Raw genomic sequence first — 23490 nt, 5'->3', positions numbered from 1 at the left:
ATACTAGAAAATAATCAATAAAGAAGTAACTCGGCTCAAATAAATCCACACTAATTCAAAGCTCTGATCATCGACGCAAAGATTAATTAATCCCTATCAACCAACCAGTTATAGGATACCGTGAAACGCAACGGACGTACCCCAATTCCTACTTACTGTGTCGATAAACAGCTGGAGACGCCAGACGTGCTTATTTCCCTTATTAAAATATAACCTAGCTGGAGACGCCAGACCTAGATTTAATATTCTAATAGCATTAAGATGAAGGAACCCAGTTTAGACCAATTATCCTAGATACACTAGTAATAATTGATCCACCAATTTATTCCTACTACGAACACGGTAGCTTTGTCACTAATCAACCATATTCCAACAATTACGGATTGGATGTGCTAATTGACTGTAATCCAATTAAATCTAAATTGGCCAGACTTAAATAAAATCAGAACTATCTTTAAACCCTAGGAATAAATCGAAATCAATAGGAACCAATTTTAAAACCAATTAGGTCTCACAGATTAATAAATTAGTGTTTCATTATTCTCGCCGAATTAAGGAATTAGCTACTCATGATTAAAACTAGAATAATCAAATAAATAAAAGCAAACATAGAACAAGAAAATAAATTGAACTGCGAATAAAATAAAATCACCACTTTTGGAATAAAAAGGAAATCGTCTGCCTTGAATTCTTGCTTATAGCCGCCAACTTCAAAGTAACAAAAGTAAGTAAAAAAAACTAATTAACTCCAAGTCTAGGGAATAAAAACGTGTACTGTCTCCGAAAGCAAAAAGTTATTAAAAGTCAACCTAATCAACCTATTTATACTGCTAAGAATGGCGGCTAGGTTCAGGAAAAATTAGGGAATTAAAACCCTTTAAAACACAGCTAATGGGCTTCGGCCCAATCTTCAAAACAGCCCCCCAGAGCAGAGGCTTCAGAGCTGCTCGCCAACGCTGTTCACCAGAGCGGGATACCAGAGTACTTTCGCCAGAGCTACGCGCTAGCAGAGCTGAACTCCTCCAGAGTTGCCTCACGCCAGCTCTGCTCGCCAAAGCTGCAACACGCCAGCTCTGCTCGCCGGAGCTGGAACGCTAGAGCTGCAACACGCCAGCTTTGCTCGCCAGAGTTGGAATGCCAGAGTTGCAACACGCCAGTTCTGCTCGCCAGAGCTGGTCTGCCATCCACGAAATCAACTTCTTCATCAAATTTCTCGACTTTCAATATTTTCTCCATCTTCGAGCTTTCTTCTCCATCCATGTAATTCCTACACCAAAAGTGCAATTAAACAGGTAATGTCTGAGCAAAACCAACGGAAATCAACACGGCAAAAGATAACTAAATCGCACACATCATCTAGCTTGGGGAGCAAATAGCTCGCGCGCGAGAGAGAGAGAGAAAGAGAGAGAGGCCAAGAGCAGATAATATGAAAAATTGAAGCGGAAGCGCCCCACTCCATCCGCCTCCGCCGCAGCAACATCGCCGCCGCTCGCTGAAGGTTAAGTTATGTGAGAAATGAATGTTTAATTGATTAACTACTATCGATTTTGAAGGAATATTAAACTGAATTAACGTTCCGCTTTGCCCGATGATCGTTTCTTGGATTATTATTAATTTATCATACAACGATTAATCCTAACATGCTCCTATGAATTTAACAGCTGCACGTTGGAGTTCAGAAATACCTGAAGAATTCCTAAGAATTCGTCAATCTGTCGCTGAACAGGTCAGCCAACTTCAACGCTCCGTTTGACCCCTCAAACGACCTCCAATCGTATTTTGTGCAGAAATACGACTTCTTCGTCTTCGAGAGAGCTTTCCGTGGCCGCCTGATTCGTCTGAATCGGAGTTCTGTGGAGGAAGTTAGGGCCGTTTTACGGAGACTGCCAGAACATGGTTTCCTGCGAAAATCTGACTCCAGCTCTGATCTTCTCGACTGTATCCCGCTCAGCTTTCACCGTTGGATGGACAACGATCTATGAAAGTCCCAAGAGAGAAATAAGTCCCGCACGTTTTTTCTTCCCTGCGCCCCACAGCTCTCAAAACCCTAATATTTTATCAGTCTGTTTTCCTGAGAGCTGACAGCTGTATTTAATTAAAATTAAATACGTGTGGGCACAGAATTAGTGTAGGAGGCGTTTTTCTCTCCTTCTAGGGCTAGGAGACATTGGGCCAGTCCAGGGACCAGATACAAGGAATAAAGATGGGCCTCAAATAAATTAATTTATCTATGGTCAGCCCAGACCATAATTAATTTATAAATATCAGTTCATTCCACTAGAGAACCGATACTGACTTACCCCTTTATTGCCGGTGATGAGTCGGGGGCTTGTATTTAGACTTATTAAATCTCCGTATTTAAAATATCCGACATCCATTAATTAATTAGAGCTCTGACAGCTTAAATTAATTAATCTCTTTATAAATCCTTAAGCAGTACCACTCAAACTTTATTATTGCGCCTGAACTTAATCAACCTGCAGGGTTTAGCGCAATAAACCTTATTGAGCTCCTTAAGGGGATGTCATTATCCTATACCGGATACGGGTACTAATACAGATAATCAAATATCATATATTAACCGCTATCACCCAAGATACAGAGTACTCGAGTTAGTATATAACTTTCACCCATAGTAAGTCAAAGTGATATACGAGTTAACATATATATCTGAATACTTATTAGTATTAAGATTTATAAGTCACCGAGATCTTGATTCTTCACTTAAGTCAGATAGAAGAATACATCTCAAACTGTGGTCCTATCAATACATAATGACGTACCAGTATAGACAAGTAGCCAAGACAAACTACTTCCATCTATACTGCAGCCTAAACCAATAACTTGTCCTAGAGTTATTTCGGCTGTGATCATATTATATCTCTTAAGGTTATTCCAATTATATGGTCTTCTGTGATCTACAACACACCATATAATCTACTTACATAGAGATAAAGAACATACATATGCAATCATGAACACAATCAGATAGGAGATTAGATAGTGAACTTAGGAAACATTGTATACAAGCATAAAACGTTCTTGCTTTCAGTATACAAATCCAACAATCTCCCACTTATACTAAAGCAAACTTTTAGTATACAATGCGTCTATTTACCAATCACCTAACACTTCTCCCACTTATACTTAAAGTTTCCTAAGTGGGTGGCATCAATCTGGCATCAATCGCATTCCCATCTTTCAATGACCATTTGCGATAAGCCTTTTGTGAAAAGATCAGTAGGTTTCTCCAATATGTGAGAATTTATTCTTTAAGCACATAACCTCGATTTACGAATAATCGTATAACTTGGTACTTACTCTCCATGTGTTTGACCCCTTGTGGTTCTAGGATTCCTTAGAGTTTGCAACTGCACTTGAGGTACCACGAAGGTGATGCTCTCACGCAAACTAGGAATCACTCTTAGACCCTGGAGGTAGTGGTCAAACCAAAAGGTTTTACCTCCCAAGGAAAACACATAGCTCGAGGTAATTATTCTTTGTTCCGGTCAGCCTGGAAATCCGAAACCGTATAATCCAAAAAGGGAACTAAACTGTCTAACTGGTAAACTACCCTTATTCTCTAGTCAAGGACCTGAGAATATAATTTTACCACAGTTCAGTCTTAACTAGAACTATACTGATATCTTACAATCATGCTAACTGCATAGCAAATATAAGATCTCGTATATAGCAATCCATACATGAAGCTATCTACCGCGGAAATGTAGAAAACTGCCTTCATTTCCTCAACCTCAATAGGCATCTTAAGACATAGTCTTTAGATCAAGGAACGCCATATCTAAAAGGTAGCAATCCTTTCTTGGCGGTATTCATACTACAACGAGTATTCTCAGTATCAATGTAAGACACTCGAGATAAGCCCAACATCTTTTTCTAGTGATCCCTTATAACCTTGATCACAAGGATGTATACTGTACCTCCTTAGTCTTTCATATGAGACTGTTCGGATAACCATTACTTTATGTCTTAACAATAGCTCCATATTGTCGCCAATTAGGAGGATATTGTTTACATAAAATGCAAGATAAACCACATCACGGATGACACGAGAGCGATTGACACGAGATGTTTCTCTCCCTCCCTCACGTAACCTCGATGGTTTAAGTGAGCTGCTATGGGTAAAATGATCCGAATGTTCTGAGCATGGCACTGGCGAAAATATCATCATAACCTATACCTTCACACTGGGCATAACCTTTCGCCACCAGTCTAGCTTTAAAAACTACGACCTTGCTCATTCGGACTTATCATTCTCTTGTATACTCACTTGCAACCTATGGCTTTACGGCATTCTGGTAGCAAGATTTTTCTTAGTATACAACCATATTCTTAATGGATTGCTCCATTGAGGCGTGCCAGAAATCTACATTCTCGTCTTCCACTAATTCCAAGTAGATATCTGGGTCGATTCTCTTATATTCACTACCAGGGACTGAATCCAAAGATTCTCCCAAGAACATAAATCGATCGGGTTGTCCCACAACCCTCCCACTACAATGGATCTGTGGTGGCACATGTGTGTCAACAGTGCGTGCAGTGTTTTGTGGTACAAAACTCTTGCACACTTGGCTTGGGTGATGGAATCGCCTGTCTAATGTCTTCAATTTCTTGAAGCACACTATCTGACTTGGATTAGTGATTACTCCCATAGTCCACTTCTAAGAATCGTGTGTCATTGCTAATAACCACCTTCTGATTCTTTAGGACTAATTGCAAAGATACATAACTCATCATCGAACATATTTTTCCAAGAGTGACCTATTTCTACTCTCCACCACACCATTTTTATATAGGGATTACACGGTGTAGTAAACTGGGTTGGAATCCCAAACACTGACAATGAATCAGAAAAGATCATTCCTAACACATTATTGGCCCTTTATCCCCCTTGTCATGAATGACCTGGTCTCCATCTTTTCCTCTATACAGGATTCGCAGGTTCGAAATAGTACAACCTGGATTGAATCCAATGTACTTATTCAGACACGAGCCTTTGGATCTTGTTAAGATAGATGTGACCTATTTCCAGGGTATCAATATATGTGTAAGATCCTCATGAGAGATTAGCCTTAACTTTTCTCTTTCTTTTGTTCGATGATGTAAATGCAATATAAAGGTATTTTGTAGACAAGTTATAGTATGAAGAGAGATGTTCAAAAATACCAGAATAGACAACTTTGTCATTTCTTATGATAGAAACACCACTATCAAAATTGACATGTGATCCATCTATTCAAAATTTTGAAACATGATAAGGAACTCTCAAAAAACTAAACTATGTCTTTAGAACTTAAAGACAAGTCTCCAATTGCAACAACTGCGACTCTAGTCACGTTGCCTAGGAAGACTATCATCTCATCACTTCTCAGCTTCCTTGTCAGCTTATAAAAAGCCATGCAAGATGTAACAATCATTATCAGTTTCTCTCGTTATCCACTACTCATAACTGAGTAGAAAAACGAGCTGACATGTCTCAGTTACTATAGCAAGTGAAATACCTTAACCCTTTGCCTTGAGTATTGAAAGAAAAAATCTCCAATACTCAATCTTATCACACCACTACTCCCACTATTTCCCTTGTCTTTCTTGCCCCTTGGACCCTTCTTCTTCCCGTCATTCGACGAAGAAGATGGCTCACCTTTGGCAATAACAAGTGCTTGCACATCTCTTTCCCACAACTTCCTTAGCCGTAACTAGAGTAACTCAAAAGAAGTATCTTTCTTGCTCATAACAGCATTGAGGCGGAAGTTCTTAATTAAAAGACTTGGGAAGAGAGTTCAGGATAATATCGACTTTTGCCTCACCGTCGATACTCCCACTGAGCAAGTCAAGTCCGTCAAAAATTGCATGACATGCTCGTGCACTGAGCTGTGCTCACTCATAAAATTAACAAGATTACTCTCATCAAATTTAAATGAGCAGCTCAGTCCGACTCTCCGAACACTTTCTTGAGATTCAGCATGATGCTAATAGCATTGTCCATGCCCTGATGTTGGAGCTACAAGGTTTGTGACATTATACTCATAACAAAGCATATAGCCACATTATTCGTCACATGCCACCTTTTATGTAATTCCTTTTTCTCATCAGTTAACTCATTGTTCGGACCATAAGAATGTGGAGTAGTAAGCAACACAAAAATTGTGTTAGTTTGTGATAAAGATAGAAATCCAAAACTGCGTTTCCATTTTATATATGTGGACCGGTTAAAAGACTTTGTGCAAGAATAAATAAACAGGAGACATAGACATATCTGAAAGTAACGAACATAAAGCACATAATTCGTAACAATAATATTGTAACCTTTTGATAAAACAATATTAATGAAACCTCCAACGGCTCAAAGAATTCCATGTGCAAGCCACGTGGGGTGGACGTTTACACACGAACTCCTCAACCAGACTATTTACCTAGTCATTTAATTTCTATCCATGTCAACTTAACCTTTTGACAAAAGAAATCAATAGTTGGCACCTTAACTAGACCATATCATCATCAAGAAGGGACTCCTTTGGGAGTTGTACATTGTACTTGATATGATATCTAAGCAATGACCACATTTTAACCTTAAAAATTAAATTCTCGAAATTAGCATACTCACTCGGACCATGCCGCTTTCAATTTAATTTCCTTGGTTATCTTATTTAATACCATTCTCCAAAGTACTTGTGAAAAATTATACAAGTAAGCCACGTGGGGTGGACGTTTACTGCATAACTCCCACTACTTTAATGGATTTAAATATTTTATAGAAATCTCATCTGACAAACTTATGAAAGAACAAACATGAAGTAAGCCACGCTGTGTGGACGTTTACTCACATCGCCAATCACTTTGTCTAGAGACCGCTTGTGGAAATCTAAATAATTTTTAATCATCTATAAAATTATTAATACAGCTTAGTCTTTTTCTTTCAAAAGGTTTGATCATGCTCAACACATAAACCTAAACATGCTTCTCTAGAACGCAACATGTAAATCATGCTCGCAGAATTCTAAAACATGCTTAAGAAAACGGCAAACCTACTAGCATGCTCGTCTAAGCGCAATTAATAAACAAATATTAATAAACAAAGACGGGCAAAAGCAGGTAAAGAGCATAAGGGATTAACCACCACGACATGCAAAGAACATAATTAAAGAATTAAAATTCTTCGTGACCCATTCGTGGAAACCCAACATCTATTCTATTTTAAAGAAAAATAAAATAAATAAAAAGGACAATAAAAAGCCCAAAAACCGCCTAAACAGGCTCAAAAAACGGATCCAGCCCTTGTTTGGGCCCAAACTCGCGGTCAAAGGCCCAGAACTCGGAGTCAACAGACCCTACCCGCGAACAGTACCCGGATCCGCGCCTCGGATCCGGTTCTTCACCATTCTGACCCGCGACCTGCACCTTCCATTGCTAGGGTTTCGCGCCGCCAGAGCGGCGCCGCATACAATCCGGTCGATCTTAGGCGTCGTCGCCTACCAACTGCACTCCTGCTGGCGACATCGTCAGCCATCGCTGCTGCTCCGGTGAGCCTCCACCCGACACCAGCGTCGCAGCGCCGTGATTTCCGCCTATCGCCGCACCCTGCGTCTGCACGGTCCGGCACCTCCAGCAGCGTCAACGGTCGGCAACAGCTCTCGCCTGACTCGGCTTGGCGTCCCCGGCAGCAGCAACGAATGGTGACAGCAGCGGCTCCAGCGTGCGGCAACAGCAGCGGCAGCGTGCCGCCCGCCGGGCGCGCAGCGCGCAGAGCGCGCAGGCGCAGCCCCGGGCGCGCACCGCCCCTGCCCGCTGCTTCCAGCCCTCGCCCAGCCTCGCCACGCCTCGCGCGGCCGCCTGCAGCCTGATTCCGGTGCCGGGCTCCCGCTGGTCGCCCGGAAAGTTTGAATTGGCAAACAACTCATCCCCGTTCTTCGTGTTCTTCGTTTGTTCTCCAAAATTACAGATTACAACAGAAAAACGAATACAATTCGAAAATCTAATCTAACCACGGATTTTCTCGTGGTGGAAAAACAATTACAACGTCAAACCGACGTATTCCACGAATCAACGAATCACGAAGAACAACAGCAGTTAAAAACAACGCACATTATTAATCGTACATAAATTAATAATAGAGCCAAGAAAGTAATCCTGGGCTCTGATACCAATTGAAGGAATATTAAACTGAATTAACGTTCCGCTTTGCCCGATGATCGTTTCTTGGATTATTATTAATTTATCATACAACGATTAATCCTAACATGCTCCTATGAATTTAACAGCTGCACGTTGGAGTTCAGAAATACCTGAAGAATTCCTAAGAATTCGTCAATCTGTCGCTGAACAGGTCAGCCAACTTCAACGCTCCGTTTGACCCCTCAAACGACCTCCAATCGTATTTTGTGCAGAAATACGACTTCTTCGTCTTCGAGAGAGCTTTCCGTGGCCGCCTGATTCGTCTGAATCGGAGTTCTGTGGAGGAAGTTAGGGCCGTTTTACGGAGACTGCCAGAACATGGTTTCCTGCGAAAATCTGACTCCAGCTCTGATCTTCTCGACTGTATCCCGCTCAGCTTTCACCGTTGGATGGACAACGATCTATGAAAGTCCCAAGAGAGAAATAAGTCCCGCACGTTTTTTCTTCCCTGCGCCCCACAGCTCTCAAAACCCTAATATTTTATCAGTCTGTTTTCCTGAGAGCTGACAGCTGTATTTAATTAAAATTAAATACGTGTGGGCACAGAATTAGTGTAGGAGGCGTTTTTCTCTCCTTCTAGGGCTAGGAGACATTGGGCCAGTCCAGGGACCAGATACAAGGAATAAAGATGGGCCTCAAATAAATTAATTTATCTATGGTCAGCCCAGACCATAATTAATTTATAAATATCAGTTCATTCCACTAGAGAACCGATACTGACTTACCCCTTTATTGCCGGTGATGAGTCGGGGGCTTGTATTTAGACTTATTAAATCTCCGTATTTAAAATATCCGACATCCATTAATTAATTAGAGCTCTGACAGCTTAAATTAATTAATCTCTTTATAAATCCTTAAGCAGTACCACTCAAACTTTATTATTGCGCCTGAACTTAATCAACCTGCAGGGTTTAGCGCAATAAACCTTATTGAGCTCCTTAAGGGGATGTCATTATCCTATACCGGATACGGGTACTAATACAGATAATCAAATATCATATATTAACCGCTATCACCCAAGATACAGAGTACTCGAGTTAGTATATAACTTTCACCCATAGTAAGTCAAAGTGATATACGAGTTAACATATATATCTGAATACTTATTAGTATTAAGATTTATAAGTCACCGAGATCTTGATTCTTCACTTAAGTCAGATAGAAGAATACATCTCAAACTGTGGTCCTATCAATACATAATGACGTACCAGTATAGACAAGTAGCCAAGACAAACTACTTCCATCTATACTGCAGCCTAAACCAATAACTTGTCCTAGAGTTATTTCGGCTGTGATCATATTATATCTCTTAAGGTTATTCCAATTATATGGTCTTCTGTGATCTACAACACACCATATAATCTACTTATATAGAGATAAAGAACATACATATGCAATCATGAACACAATCAGATAGGAGATTAGATAGTGAACTTAGGAAACATTGTATACAAGCATAAAACGTTCTTGCTTTCAGTATACAAATCCAACAGATTTATGGTTTCCCTTGCTGATTTTTGAAGTCTTGCAGCAACAATTAACTCATCTTCTCTTGCTAATTTCTGCGTATATGGGTAAGAATTAGGAGTTTTATTGGCTGAGCTTTAAGGAGTAGAGTTAGTGGCTTGGAGCATCCACCTATGACAGATTTCAATTTCTTGTGAATCACTTCATCATACCTCAATGGCATATCATTTCCAGGTTTATAGTTGATTACTATACTTCCTTCGCATCTTTGTTTTGAATCTTTTGATAAGTTCTTAGATTGTTGTTTGTTCTATATCTTGATACTATTCACTTATAATCTTCGCTTCATGGAATCAAAAATTTTACGATGTTTAGAAGCAGATAGACTAGTCAAGATTTTATGAATATTTAGCTTTTATAATGGCATCATCTCAACTATATCTAATAGTGTTAGTAATTGTGTAGTCTTACATGATTGTGAAAGCTTATTCAATACTTGAAGTATCTCGAGATGATTTTGATGTTTCTTAAACTTGTAAAATGTTGGATTTAGTTCAAACTTTAAATGATGGAGCTTATGGAATGCCAGAATGGTTGAATTATAACTTATTTGGAGAATAGAAAAGTTGATTAAAATAGAAGCACAATAAGTTAACAAAATACCTGCTGAATTGATTCAAGTTCGTTCAAGGGTTTTGGAAGCTATTCAAGGTTGTAAGCTATTTATTTAAGTTTTTTCACAGATTTTTTCCCATTACAAATGATAATATGTTGAAGAAATGCCAATAAAGTTTTTCTGCCCATAGGTCTTTTCAGGGCCAAGTGACTTGAATCTCTTAAATAGATGCTGAAGAACTCAGATTCTCCAATCAGAGTTGTTGAGGCTGCAGAGAAGGTTCGGTCTATTCCATAGTTTTTCTTTCCTGGTTTTCTGGTTACATTTCTTTTTACTATGAGAATGCCAACCTGATGGTATGGCATGATATGATGGTATTGTTTTGTCATATATGCTCTGGGGGCTTACTGTTTTGTGGTCTACTATTTTATCATCTTCACTTTGGATCTATGTTATATCCTATACATGAAAAAGAAGCTGTGCATATGTACAACAGCTTCACAATTAAAGGAAGCAACATGGCTGCAGGCATCTTTAACAATGGCTACTGCTGAGTTACTTTTGTTGAATATCTTTCGGTTGCTTAATAACTAATGTGGTCCTATTTAGTATACCTCTAGCAAATAGATTGATTGTCAATCATTCTTGTGACCTTTTCTCATGAAGAAATTCAATTCCTTTTTAAGTGAGTATGTTGACCAAGTGATGATCTGTTTTGAGCAGAGCAGCAAAATGTGGGAAGATCAAGGTAGTGACATTCCTTTTTAAGTCAGTTAAATCTCGACTATTTTATTTACAAATGCAGCTTTAGATTTGAACTGCTTATTTGTTGATTATTTCATTTCCCCCAGTGACATTCTGGAGCATGTTTCTGTTGCTAACCACTGATGTTTGTAATAACAAAAAAAAGTAAAGGAATATAAAAGTGAATTGTGTTTGTTTGGAAATCAATGAAGCTTGGAAAGTTAGAAGTGCTCCATTGATATTGATTGAGTTTGAGCATATTTTGAGTCTCATCTTTTTTTTTAATGTGACGCGGTTACTGCTTGATTGCTTGCTTGTAGTTCTCAGTCGAAAATTTTCTCATTCTGTTAATTGTTTGGAAGATATGGATGAGTGAGTGATTTATTGCCCATTGGCTGAATTGGATGGTTGTGTGACTGGCCTGTTTAGTGTCTTCCTTGATGTGAGGGGAATTGTGATTATGAGGATTACTCAGCTTGCCGTCTAATTTGTAGAAATTTGTACATGGTTTTGTGTTCACTATCTTTCTTGCTTGTATCTCTAGTTTGTGGATAATGAAGTAGAAAATGAGCTGTAATGATGATGAAAATGGGCTTTTAGTTTGGTTGATGCATTTGGTTTCTATTGTGATTTAAGGCGTTTCGAGCACTGCTTGCATTTAACATAATGATGCTATACTGTGATAGGGATACACATATAAGTTTGAGATTGCAGAGACATGTTTTGGAGAGATGGGGAGCCATATAGGATAATTGGAGGAGACTTGTGAAGGAATATTAAACTGAATTAATGCTCCGTTTACCCGATGATCGTTTCTTGGATTATTATTAATTTATCATACAACGATTAATCCTAACATGCTCCTATGAATTTAAGTGCTGCACGTTGGAGTTCCGAAATACCTGAAGAATTCAGAAGAATTCGTCAAACTCGCAGCTGAACAGACCAGTCAGATTCAAGCCTTCGTTTTAAGCCTCAAACGTCCTCAAATCGTATTCTGCCCAGAAATACGACTTCTTCGTCTTCGAGAGAGCTTTCCGTGGCCGCCTGTTTCGCCTGAATCGGAGTTCTGTGGAGGAAATTATGGCCGTTCTCCCGAAACTGCCAGAACTTGATTTCCTGCGAAAATCTGACTCCAGCTCAGATCTTCTGAACTGTATCCCGCTCAGCTTTCACCGTTGGATGGACAACGAGCTGTGAAAGTCCCAAGAGATAATTCAGCCCTACACGCCTAGCGCCGCTCTGCCCTGCTCTTAAACCCTAATTTTATGTGTGTGTTTCCTGAGAGCAGACAACTGTATTTAAATAAATAAATTACAGCTGTGGGGCGCCAGTAACTGTGTGGGGTGAAATCTCTCTGCTAGGGCAAGGAGACTTTGGGCCAGTCCAGGGACCATATACAAGGAATAAAGATGAGCCTCAAATAAATTAATTTTCCATGGTTAGCCCAGACCATGATTAATTTATAAATATTAGTTCATTCCACTAGAGAACCAGTACTGACTTACCCATTTATTGCCGGTGATGAGTCGGGGCTTGTATTTAGACTTATTAAATCCCCGTATTTAAAATATCCGACATCCACTAATTAATTATAGCTCTGACAGCTTAAATTAATTAATCTCTTTGTAATCCTTAAGCAAGACCACTCAAATCTTATTATTGCGCCTGAACTTAATCAACCTGTAGGGTTTAGCGCAATAAACCTTATTGAGCTCCTTAAGGGGATGTCATTATCCTATATCGGATACGGGTACTAATACAAATAATCAAATATCATATATTAACCGCTATCACCCAAGATACAGAGTACTCAAGTTACTATATAACTCCCACTCATAGTAAGTCAAAGTGATACACGAATTAACATATATATTTGAAAACTTATTAGTATTAAGATTCTATTAAGTCACCGAGATCTTGATTCTTCACTTAAGTGAGATAGAAGAATACATCTCACTGTGGTCCTATCAATACGTTATGACGTACCAGTATAGACAAGTAGTCAAGACAAACTACTTCCATCTATACCGCAGCCTAAACCGATGACTCGTCCTAAAGTCATCTCGGCTGTGATCATATTATATCTGTTAAGGTTATTCCAATTATATGGTCTTCTGTGATCTACAACACACCATATAATCTACTTATATAGAGATAGAGAACATACATATGCAATCATGAACACAATCAGATAGGAGATTAAAATAGTGAACTTAGGAAACATTGTATACAAGCATAAAACGTTCTTGCTTTCAGTATAACTTGCATTATTTTCGAGTGCATCCTGAGGTATGTAAGGTCACCATTATATTGGTATTTTTTTTATACATTGGACCAAAAATCATATGCTTGTTCTTGCATCAATTTTGGGTACTTTTAGTGCTTAGTAATATTTCCTAAAAAATGTGAAATGGAGAAGTTTTTAGTGCTTAGTAACTTGATGGTTTTGTCCATTTTACCAATCACTTTAATATGCTTTTTAAGTGTTTATCATGACATTGTGATTCTTGGTTGGCTCTTTGTATGATTTTGTGGCAGGTTTATGGTGGATTAAATGAGTCGTACGTTGAGCTTAAGAGGCTTCTGAATTCACAAGAAAAGTTGTACCAGATGGCTAGCTAGTTGCATATTTAATATGTTTAGCATTTTTGTAAGGCATAATAGTATAGATAAAGCAGTTGTTGAATTTTGACTATATTCAAATCTTGTATGAATTCTTTTTTATGATAATAATATAGAATTAAATATTTTGGATGATAAATAATATTATTATTGTTGGTTTTATCATTTATACCGTTATGTATAAATTAATAGATAACAGAGAAATAGAAATCTAATTACGGTAAAAAACGTTATGTAACACTTATACATAACGGATTACCAAATGTTATTAATATAAAAAATCCTTTTTGGTATTGCTGAGGATGCCCTCAGCGCGCTTTTTCATAACTGTCAGAGTTCTGGTCATTTAGTTCCTATGCAGTTTAGCAGGGGTGTTCCTTTCCCGACACACCTGTTTTACGCGGATGACATTTTAATTTTTTGCAAGGCTACTAAGATGAATGCAAAGACTCTTCGAAAAATTTTGGAGTTCTATGGCCACATGTCGGGTCAGATTTTCAGCCCAACAAAATCACACATCTACTTCTCGGAAAAAGTGGTGACGAATACTAAGAGGCAGGTGTCGCGCCATCTGCCCATTGTTACGGGTTCCCTGCCCTTTGTGTATTTGGGGGTTCCGATTTTTCGGGGTAAGCCGAAAGTGTCGCATTTACGCGCTATCCATGATCGTATTCTTAATAAGTTTGGTAACTGGAAAGGGATTCAGCTGTCTATGGCGGGTAGATTGTGTTTAATCAATTCGGTGATTAGCAGCTCTCTTACTCATTCTATGTTGGTGTACCGTTGGCCTCGTGATCTATTGAAAAGCCTTGACTCCAGCTGCAGAAATTTCCTTTGGAATGGGGATATCCGTAAAAAACCGACGTGCTCGGTGAGCTGGGACCGTGTTTGTTCTCTTAAGTCAGAAGGTGGTCTTGGTGTTAGATCGTTCAAAACTATGAATAAGTGTTTTCTTATGAAAATGGCTTGGAAGGTGATTGAGGGGAACATCTTCGGTTATGATATCTTGAAGCAACGTTACTTGACTCCCCATTGTTTGATAAGAAATGTGACTTCGTCTTCTGTTTGGCTTGGGCTTCGCGATCAGATCGGGGAGCTCGTCGCCGACTCTTACAGTTATATTGGCAATGGAATGGAGACGCTCTTTTGGAGGGATGATTGGTTGGGGTATCGGTTAATGGATAAATGCGGGGTGCCATTCTTCATGAGAGATTCTCTTGATCATACTGTCGCGGATTACTTCTTTGATGGGATTTGGCACTTCACTCAGGAATTTGTCAACACTTTCCCGCATATTGTATGTGATATTCTGATGGTTCCGATTGGTGATTCTGATACGAGATTCTGGAAGCCGTCTCTGCAAGGGAAGGTCACGTCTGCTTTAGCGTTTGCTCATCATGGGCAGAAGTTTCCGAAGGTCTCCTGGGGTTCTTGGATTTGGGAGACGTTTATCCCGGTTCGACGTTCGCTGGTTTGTTGGCGCCTTCTTCATGATAGAATGCCTACTTATGATCGTCTCATAAAACAGGGGCTGGTTTCGCCCAACTGGTGCCCGATTTGCAGGGGAAATGAGGAGACGGTGGATCACACTTTTTGGAATTGCGTGCAGGTTCGACAAGTGTGGGTAGTTTTTCTGACTTGGTTTAATTTCCCGCAAGCTCTTTATGAATTAGATATCAAAAGTTTTCTGGTAGCTGCGTGGAATAGAACGTCTAGTTCGCAAGTGCAGAAGTTCTGGAAGGCTGGAATTATTACGATTATTTGGGCAGTTTGGACGCAGCGTAACAGCTGCATCTTTGATAATAAACAATTTTCTTATAGACAGGTTCTTCACTTGGCTAAAGTGGCCTTCGTCGAGATGGAGCAGAACTTCAAGCATTTGGGACATATGAATAACGAGTGGTCGGACTACGTGATTCTTCGCACGATTGGCGTGAAGGGTAGAGCTGCGCCTCCTTTGAATCTTATCTCGGTTAGCTGGTGGCCCCCCTCTCCTTCGTGGATGAAGGTGAACACCGACGGTTCTGCTTTGGGGGCGCCGGGAGCGATTGGCACTGGAGGCGTCTTCAGAGATAATTGGGGTTGGGTTAGAGGCTGTTTTCACTACAAGCATGGTACTGGTTACGCGTTTGAGGCGGAGTTAATGGCGGTGATCACTGCCATTAGAATTGCTCATGCTAGGGGTTGGTTTCGTCTCTGGATGGAAGCTGACTCGACTTACGTTGTGAGTCTTCTTCAAGAAAGATCCAAAAAGGTGCCTTGGCGTTTTCTTGCTATTTGGGAGAATACTTTGAAGCTGCTGGAGAATTTTCAGCTCCATGCAACGCATATTTTTCGAGAAGGCAATAAAGTGGCGGACATTATGGCGAATCTGGTCCGCACTGAAGGATGGTGGCCTCACGAAATTGAAGAGATTAAGCAGGCGGCACGCTTGGACATGTGCTCTCATTCGCATGTTCGCGTTAAATGATTTTATCCGACATCCTTGTTCGCTCGGAGCTTGGTTCCATTGGTGGTGGAGTTTTTTTGCGGAGACCTTCAGGGACGAGCAGTTTTCTGGTGCATTGTGGGCGCAGGGATGGGCTCCGGGGTTGGTTGTGGTGGCTGGCTGGATCGGGCGGGTTTTGGCTAAGCAGTCGGCGGGGTTTGGTACTGCGCAGGGAGGTTGCGGGAGGTTGGAGCTGGCATTTCGCAGCGGTTGCTGGACGTCGTCTCTCGGCTGGGTCGTTGTTGGTGCTCTGCTCGTCGAGTTCTTGGTGTCTGTTCGCTTGGGGGATTGCTCTCTGTTCTGGTTTGCTCGTTTCCTTTCTTCGGGTTTGGTTGTTCGCAGTTTGTTAGTTTCTGGCGACGGCTTCTCACCGGCCGAAACTTTCAGTCTTTCGGGTTCCCTCGATGGGATCTATCGGCGACGGCGTATAACCGGCCGTGCGATCCCTATTGGTGGACCCTTTCTTTCTTGTTGGGAGCTCTCGGCGACGGCGTCTCACCGGCCGTGCTGCTCTCTGTCTTGGTTTGTGTTTGTGACTACGGCGACGGCGTATAACCGGCCGGGTCACTTGGTTTTTGTTTTTGTTTTGGTTTTGTTTTTTGGGCTCTTGGCGACGGCGTCTCACCGGCCTTGTTGCCCTTCTTTCAGTTGTTAGGGGGAGAGCCGGGATTGTTTGGGGACGATGGTTCGGCCGGAGTTCCGGAAACTCTCCCTTCCGCTCTCTCCTCTTTCGGTTTTTTCCGGTAGACGGGTACTCTTTTTCCTTTCTGCGGTTTTTCCCATTGGGTTTTCCGTGGAAAGGTTTTAATGAGGCTCGGCCCTTAGTCTGCTTTTCTTGTGCTTTCAAGGGTTCTTTTAGGTTTTTTCTTTTTTCTCTTTCTTAATAAAATCGCAGTTTAATAATAAAAAACCGTTATGTATAGGTGTGTACATAACAGTGAATATTAAACTTTCATGACGGTTTGAAACGTTATGTATAATACTATAGATAAAGAATATAATCCGTTACTTATATATAAACAATCGTTATGCATATATGTATACATAACGGGGAAGTTTACTTTCATGACGGATTGGAACAGTTATGTATAATTATTTAGATAACAGATTATCAAGCGTTATATATTTATGAAAAACCGTTATGTATAATAGAATAGATAACGCTTAAATCTCCGTTATGTATGAAATCCACATACATTACACCACTATACATTACGGTAGTTTTTGCACATAGATAACGGATAAAATCCGTTATGTATGAGCGAATCTGGCGTAGTGAACATTCTTCCTCGGACTGAACCTCCAAAGTTAAAAGGAAGCCACGCAATCAAAATACAGCCGCATTAAATGCAGAGATTTCAAGGATCGTCATTTCTCTGCAGAGCATTTCTTTTTGGTGATTACCTTTTCAAAGGCACCTTACCTCATGTACCTGAGTAGCCGTTTCTCACCAAACAAAGAACCTCGAAGATTTAAGCCTCAGCAAAATTCGAATTACTCTCCAACGGATGAATTCCTGAAGACCATCTCCGCCAACGGATCTATTCAAGACCTCTCCTATAAATAGAGCTCGAGGATCACTTCAATCTTCACCGATTCAAATACAGAAGCTAAAAAGCTGCCGAATTTGCAACTCAGCCAATCAATGCCTTCCAAAGTTTGAATCGAAGAAGAGAATCACAAAGTCAAAATCAGTCCATTGCTGATTACATATATTCTCTTAGAACCTTAGGCAAATATTATTTATCCAAAGCCTAAGTTACTGATTACAGAGAGCATGTTCTCTGTGATCTAGTTGGTAGTTTTTGAACCTCCTTTCAACTGAGCGAAAAGAGTGTTTGAAGTTGTGTGGAGTTCAGACCAGTGTTCTGACTCCAAAGAGAAATCTTAGTGTCCAGTGCGCACTAAGTGTGTTTGAGAAATACAATCCAGTGTGTTGGTGCCGAAACGTGTGGTTTCAGTTCAAGGTTTGTTGTGCACCCGCAAGCATATGCCTAGAGTGTTTGTCAGTGTGATCTATTGACCGTGGATATAGGAATTGGATTCCGAACCACGTAAAAATCCGTTTGTCGTTTATCGCTTTCAATTTTACTTGCTTATCTGTGCATAAACGTTCTTAACTGAAACTGACTAATCGTAAAGTGAAACATAAACCCGACAACGTGTTAATCACAAAGGCTTTTTCAAAGACAAAGTTTTTCGCTGCGTGTGTTATTAGTCTAACTGATAAATCTTCGGATAGTCAGTAAGATTCATAACACTTCTCTGTTCAATCCAAGACTGAAGCTCTACGAGTGTATCAGTTAAAGTCTTGACTTTAACTGATATCTTTACTGAAGCGTTTTTCAAGATCAGTCTTCAACCTTTCGTTAACTGTTAAAGGTTGTATTGTGTTTGTTGTTTTTGAAACTGTCCATAAGTGTATTCCCTCCCCCCATACACCTATTCTAGACCTTCCGGGACCTAACAATTAGCGTGTTTAAAATTATGCAATAGAGAAAAACACATTTGGTCATTTTTAATAAATCTATATAATTGGAGATTGAGTTCTTGCCAGTATAATGTGACTCATTATATATATATATATATAACACTTTTTAATATATAAAATACGAACTAGCTAAAATGTATTAATTCTATATAGAATACCTATAAATTCGTTGTGTAAATGTATGAATTGCGAAAAATAAAAATTTTGCTACCTATGGATTCGAACTCAAGACCATGAATTCATCCAACAAGGTGATGAATCAACCATAGATCTTGATGATCTAAGGGATGGAAATGGTTCATATTTTATATTTTAAAAAGTGTGTTTATTTTAACCCACGAGACTGGTATCAATTATAATAATGTGAGAATTTATTGTTAAAGAGTGATGATAAAGTATGACATTTGAAAATCAAATAATGAAAAAGATTTAGATTCAGATCAATTCAGTTGATTTTTAAGTTAGTTCTATCGGCCTAATTAAACTCTTAATCCTCAATCTTATTGGACTATCAAACCATTTGGTTATTTCATTCAAATTTGGATTTTTTCTAACCAGTTCTTTGTTCAATCTATTTAGAACAATTCATAGATTTCTAATTAAATTGATATAGAGTTAGAATGTGTATTCACAAATTTTATGTATACAATAAAATATTCTAATTTTTTTTATGAAGCTAATATATTTTTTTGCCTTCTTTATATACCTTTAATGCGTATATAATTTATTTTATTTAATGAAGCCTTCATCGTGAAAATAAAATGATCCCCACGCATATCGCGTGAGTGGTAGACTAATTGGATTAATAATTCATACGTATGCCGTGTAATTTCATTTAACATTACGCATAAATTGGAACCACAAATCAAAAGCACAAAAAAATAAAACAAAAAAGGTAAGAGAATAATGATGTCGTTAAATCAGTCCCAAGCACAAACCCAATATATAGTGTATACTATAATTTTATTACATGTAAAAGGTCTTACCTTTCTTTACAAACGACAACCACTCTCCAAAAAATAAACTCTCTTTAATTTAATGATCATAAATTAATTTTTCGCAGCCGAATCCTCTCTCTCTCCCAAAACTGGGTTTTCAATTTCATGAATGAATCTTTGTCATCATGCATAGCCACAGTAACCATAGTCACACTTGACCCCACGAGGGCACTTCTTACTGCATTTCCCGCAGTTGGTCCGGTTTGCCAAAACATTAGTGCAAACCCCGCCGCAGCAGCGCTCCCCAAACCGGCACTTATAGCCGCACGCCCCGCAGTTGTTGCGGTCACCGAGCACGTTCCGGCAGTGCTTCTTGCAGCAGTAGAGAAGGCTGGTGCCGTTATTAGCCGATACCCCGTTGCACACGTTAGGGTTCGTCTTCGCATCGCAGCTCGTGCCTTTCTTGATCTTCTTGATGACCGATGTGATCAAATATCTGCTGCTTCTTCTCGCGCTATGATTGGCAGGAACGGAATCGAGAACGTAGTATTCGCCTTCGATTTCCTCGTCTTCCAACGATACGGCGAGTAGTGGGAATATTAGGAGGAAAAGAATGGTTACGAGGTTGATGAGCATTAGGGTTTTAGCCATTGTCTCTCTAACATTAAAGGTAGGTGGAGTTTGGAGTGGATACGAAGGGAGGTGATTATGGGAATTTAAAGCAGATTTTTGTGAGAGTTTGGAGGTTTATATTAATTAAGAAAATACATAGGAGGTCACTTTTCTTGTTCGACGTGCATGTTAGGCTTTGCGGCTATAAAAGTCTAGATTCCTTGCCCAATATTTTCATATATATAATGTAATCAATTACTCTATATATGATTTATTGGAAAACGGTTGACAACAAAATAAGCTGACTTGTTCCAATTAACGACTTTAGAGAAGTTGCACACGAACTCCCTCGTGACAAGATTCTAATTTCTAGAATGTATTATTAATTAATAGGGATGTAAAATGGTAATTAGATTTTACTTGCTCGCGCGTTTATTTGTTTGACTGCTTAATTTAGGTACTTGCAATCGTTATAGATGGATGAAGATATGAGTAGCTCGAGATCTAAGAAATTAGCATACTCGATATTCCATTTCATCAATTAAATAATCCACTTTTTTGAGGCATAAGGAAGGGGTAAGCTATACATTTACTCGTTTGCTTTAATGTATGAAAAAATTCGGGCAAATTATATAATTTTTCGGGCAACTCCTTATCCCTTGGGAAATGGATAATTTTATACCTAAGGTGGTATAATTATATACCACCTTATAATGAGTGGATAAATATATTATCCTTCAAGCCAAGCAAGATATAAAAAATGTGATTAAATAATAAATTTATACCTCATTATATTATCCCTTTATTTAGAGGGATAAAAAGCAGACACACCCCAATTATTAAGTCGATCTAAAAAAGCTTACTCGTTTAATTATCACATATATTGATGAATACTGATATAATTTGGCGTAGTATGTATGTTTATGGCCATATGAGCAGACCCGGTTATCAAAAGTGCAATCGTTTACGGCCATACTGATATATATTGAGAAAAAAAAATTGACTATCCATCTATATATACATTGCTCCTTTTCAGCTCGATCGTTTGAGTATGTATAGAAGCGGTCCTTACAAATTTAATTTGATTAAAAAAATATTAAAGGGCATTAGATTTGCATGATTGATAAGATATAACTGATTATTTTATTTTCATGAATATGATTTCTCCAATCTCACTCTTTCAATGGAATATGAATAAAGCAAAACTAGCTTAAATGCTAAAAATAATAAAAAATATTCCATAATTCAATCCATTTAAACCCATTTAAGTAAATAAGGGATTAACTAGTCTTACTATTTTCATCTATTAAGACCAATCCTCCAAATTGTAAATGTTCCTATAAGTTTTATTGGCTCCTTTAACCATTAACTAGCGTCTTTTTCTTTTGCAATTAATTAATTTTAAATGAACTTAACGAAGTTTAAATGTCCAATGTAGGAATGGAGTCATTAATTTTTATCTCTCCTAAGATGTTAGGAGCGAAACTAGATATGAGTGTGATGAGGATAAAAATATGCATCACTTGAAGATAGGAAGACTGAAGCAAATTCAATCTAATTCCACCGATAACAACGCTGCCAACTGGAGAACAACCCTCATTTTTCGGAATTTGGCTCAATCTTTAAGGCCTATCAAATGCCCGCTAAAGTAGAAGATTATATCGAAAATATGAATAAACTTGAAAATTATAGTTCTATTATAATTAAACAAAGTTCTATAATAGGATTTTTTTTTATATTTTTAACCTATAAATACATGTAAATTCTCATTGTAAACATCATCATCCATATAATATTTTATGCACACGCTAAGTTAATATAAATTTTCAAAGTTCTCAACTACATCACTACAAGAAAACACGGCTCTAACGACCAAATTTTCGGTCGTTAAAACCCCGAAAACGGTTGTTAATCATGTTAACGGTCACTGTTTGAATCGTCGTTCCGGGTCCCAACGACTGTTTTTTTTGGGTCGTTAAAGTTAACGACCGACATTTTATTTTTAACAACCGTATTTTCGGTCGCAAAGAAGAAAAAAAAAATTTTAAAATGAAAAAGAAAACAAAAAAAATAGTACATTTTTTATTTATTTCGTCGTTCAATTTTTTTATCAATCTATCTTTGTATCCCACAAGTATTTTGGTATTTTTTAATATATTTGACCTTAGCATACGATTTGACGAACTTCCCAGTGGGTCACCCATTTTAGTTGTGCTCTAGGTTAAACACGATTAACTTTGAAGTTTCTTTCGAGTAGTCAGCAATATAGAACACGTGTATTATTGATTAACTAACACTTATTAATTCATTTAAACTCTATTTCAATACGCAATATATCATTCATCCATAACCTTAGAATATGTTGAAATGATATCTAAGACTTGTAGTGCCGGTGAAAGAGTGACGGTAAATATACGATCGAATTTAAAATAATAAAAAATTAATATTATCTTAATTTAAAAAAAAGAAAATATTATGAAAAATAACAATCAATTTCAGAAATAATTCAGAGTATAATGTAATAAATAATTATTTAATTTAATAAATTATTAAATTATTAGATTTATTATTTTCAAATAAATATTAGATTTAAAATAATTCAATTTTAAAAAGTAAATGTAATAAATAATAGTACTATTATATATCGATATAGTGTTTCTTAAAGTAAATCATACTAATATATAATCTGGAATATAATAATTATATGATGATAAATCTAATAATATCGAATAACTTAATAAATCTAATAAATCTAATAACATGGAAAAAAATATCTAAAATAATAAATATAATAATAATAAATCTACTAATTATTTGGAAATAATAAATCTAATAATTTAATAAATCAAATAATTTGTTATTTTAAAATAATAAATCTAATAGTTATTTGCTTTAGATTAAAAATAAATTATTAACGATAGAATTTTCGGTCGTTAAAAAAAATAATAAGATAAAATTATTTAAAAATTAAAAAATAATATTAACGATCGAATTTTCAGTCATTAAAAATTTTGGTCTTGATACGATTGTAAATTGATCGTTTGAGCTGCTAAATTAACGGCCGAAAATTTCCATCGTTATACGCGTGTTTTTTCTTGTAGTGCATTCAAATTCTTTTATAGTTTTCTGTTAGACACATTAAATTTTTGTTGCACATTGGAGTGTGACAAAGAACCACATGAAAAGAATGTTATAATTATTTGAAATTGATATTCTGATCAGATAAGTAGACGGTGGTTTTTAGATAAGCAGAAACACTAATGACTTGATTCGTTAATTGCGTGCACGAGGAAGGATCCCCTTATTCCGCCGGAAG

General features: G+C 38.0%; 1 protein-coding gene and 1 long non-coding RNA gene across 2 annotated transcripts; one reads left to right on the top strand and one right to left on the bottom strand.

The window, feature by feature from the left end:
* Positions 1–9919: 9919 nt before the first annotated feature.
* Positions 9920–10965, top strand: LOC130986948 (uncharacterized). The gene is made up of 2 exons (XR_009089505.1): positions 9920–10371; positions 10467–10965. It is a non-coding gene; the product is annotated as an uncharacterized LOC130986948 (long non-coding RNA).
* An 8555-nt stretch (positions 10966–19520) lies between these two features.
* On the bottom strand, positions 19521–20285 carry LOC130986947 (protein GRIM REAPER). Its single transcript, XM_057910501.1, has one exon. It carries the CDS (start codon positions 20211–20213, stop codon positions 19746–19748), a length of 468 nt encoding a protein of 155 aa, XP_057766484.1. The 5' UTR covers positions 20214–20285; the 3' UTR covers positions 19521–19745.
* Between the last annotated feature and the right edge of the window lie 3205 nt (positions 20286–23490).

Source organism: Salvia miltiorrhiza, chromosome 5 (genome assembly GCF_028751815.1).
Source record: "Salvia miltiorrhiza cultivar Shanhuang (shh) chromosome 5, IMPLAD_Smil_shh, whole genome shotgun sequence".
In the NCBI taxonomy this organism is placed as follows: domain Eukaryota; kingdom Viridiplantae; phylum Streptophyta; class Magnoliopsida; order Lamiales; family Lamiaceae; genus Salvia; species Salvia miltiorrhiza.
Note: the sequence above shows the minus strand (reverse complement) of the source record. Positions and strands in the feature narration are given on the sequence as shown.

Bases quoted from the DNA above. Each gene is read 5' to 3' on its own strand.
- LOC130986947 (XM_057910501.1), bottom strand. From the start codon at position 20,213: ATGGCTAAAACCCTAATGCTCATCAACCTCGTAACCATTCTTTTCCTC.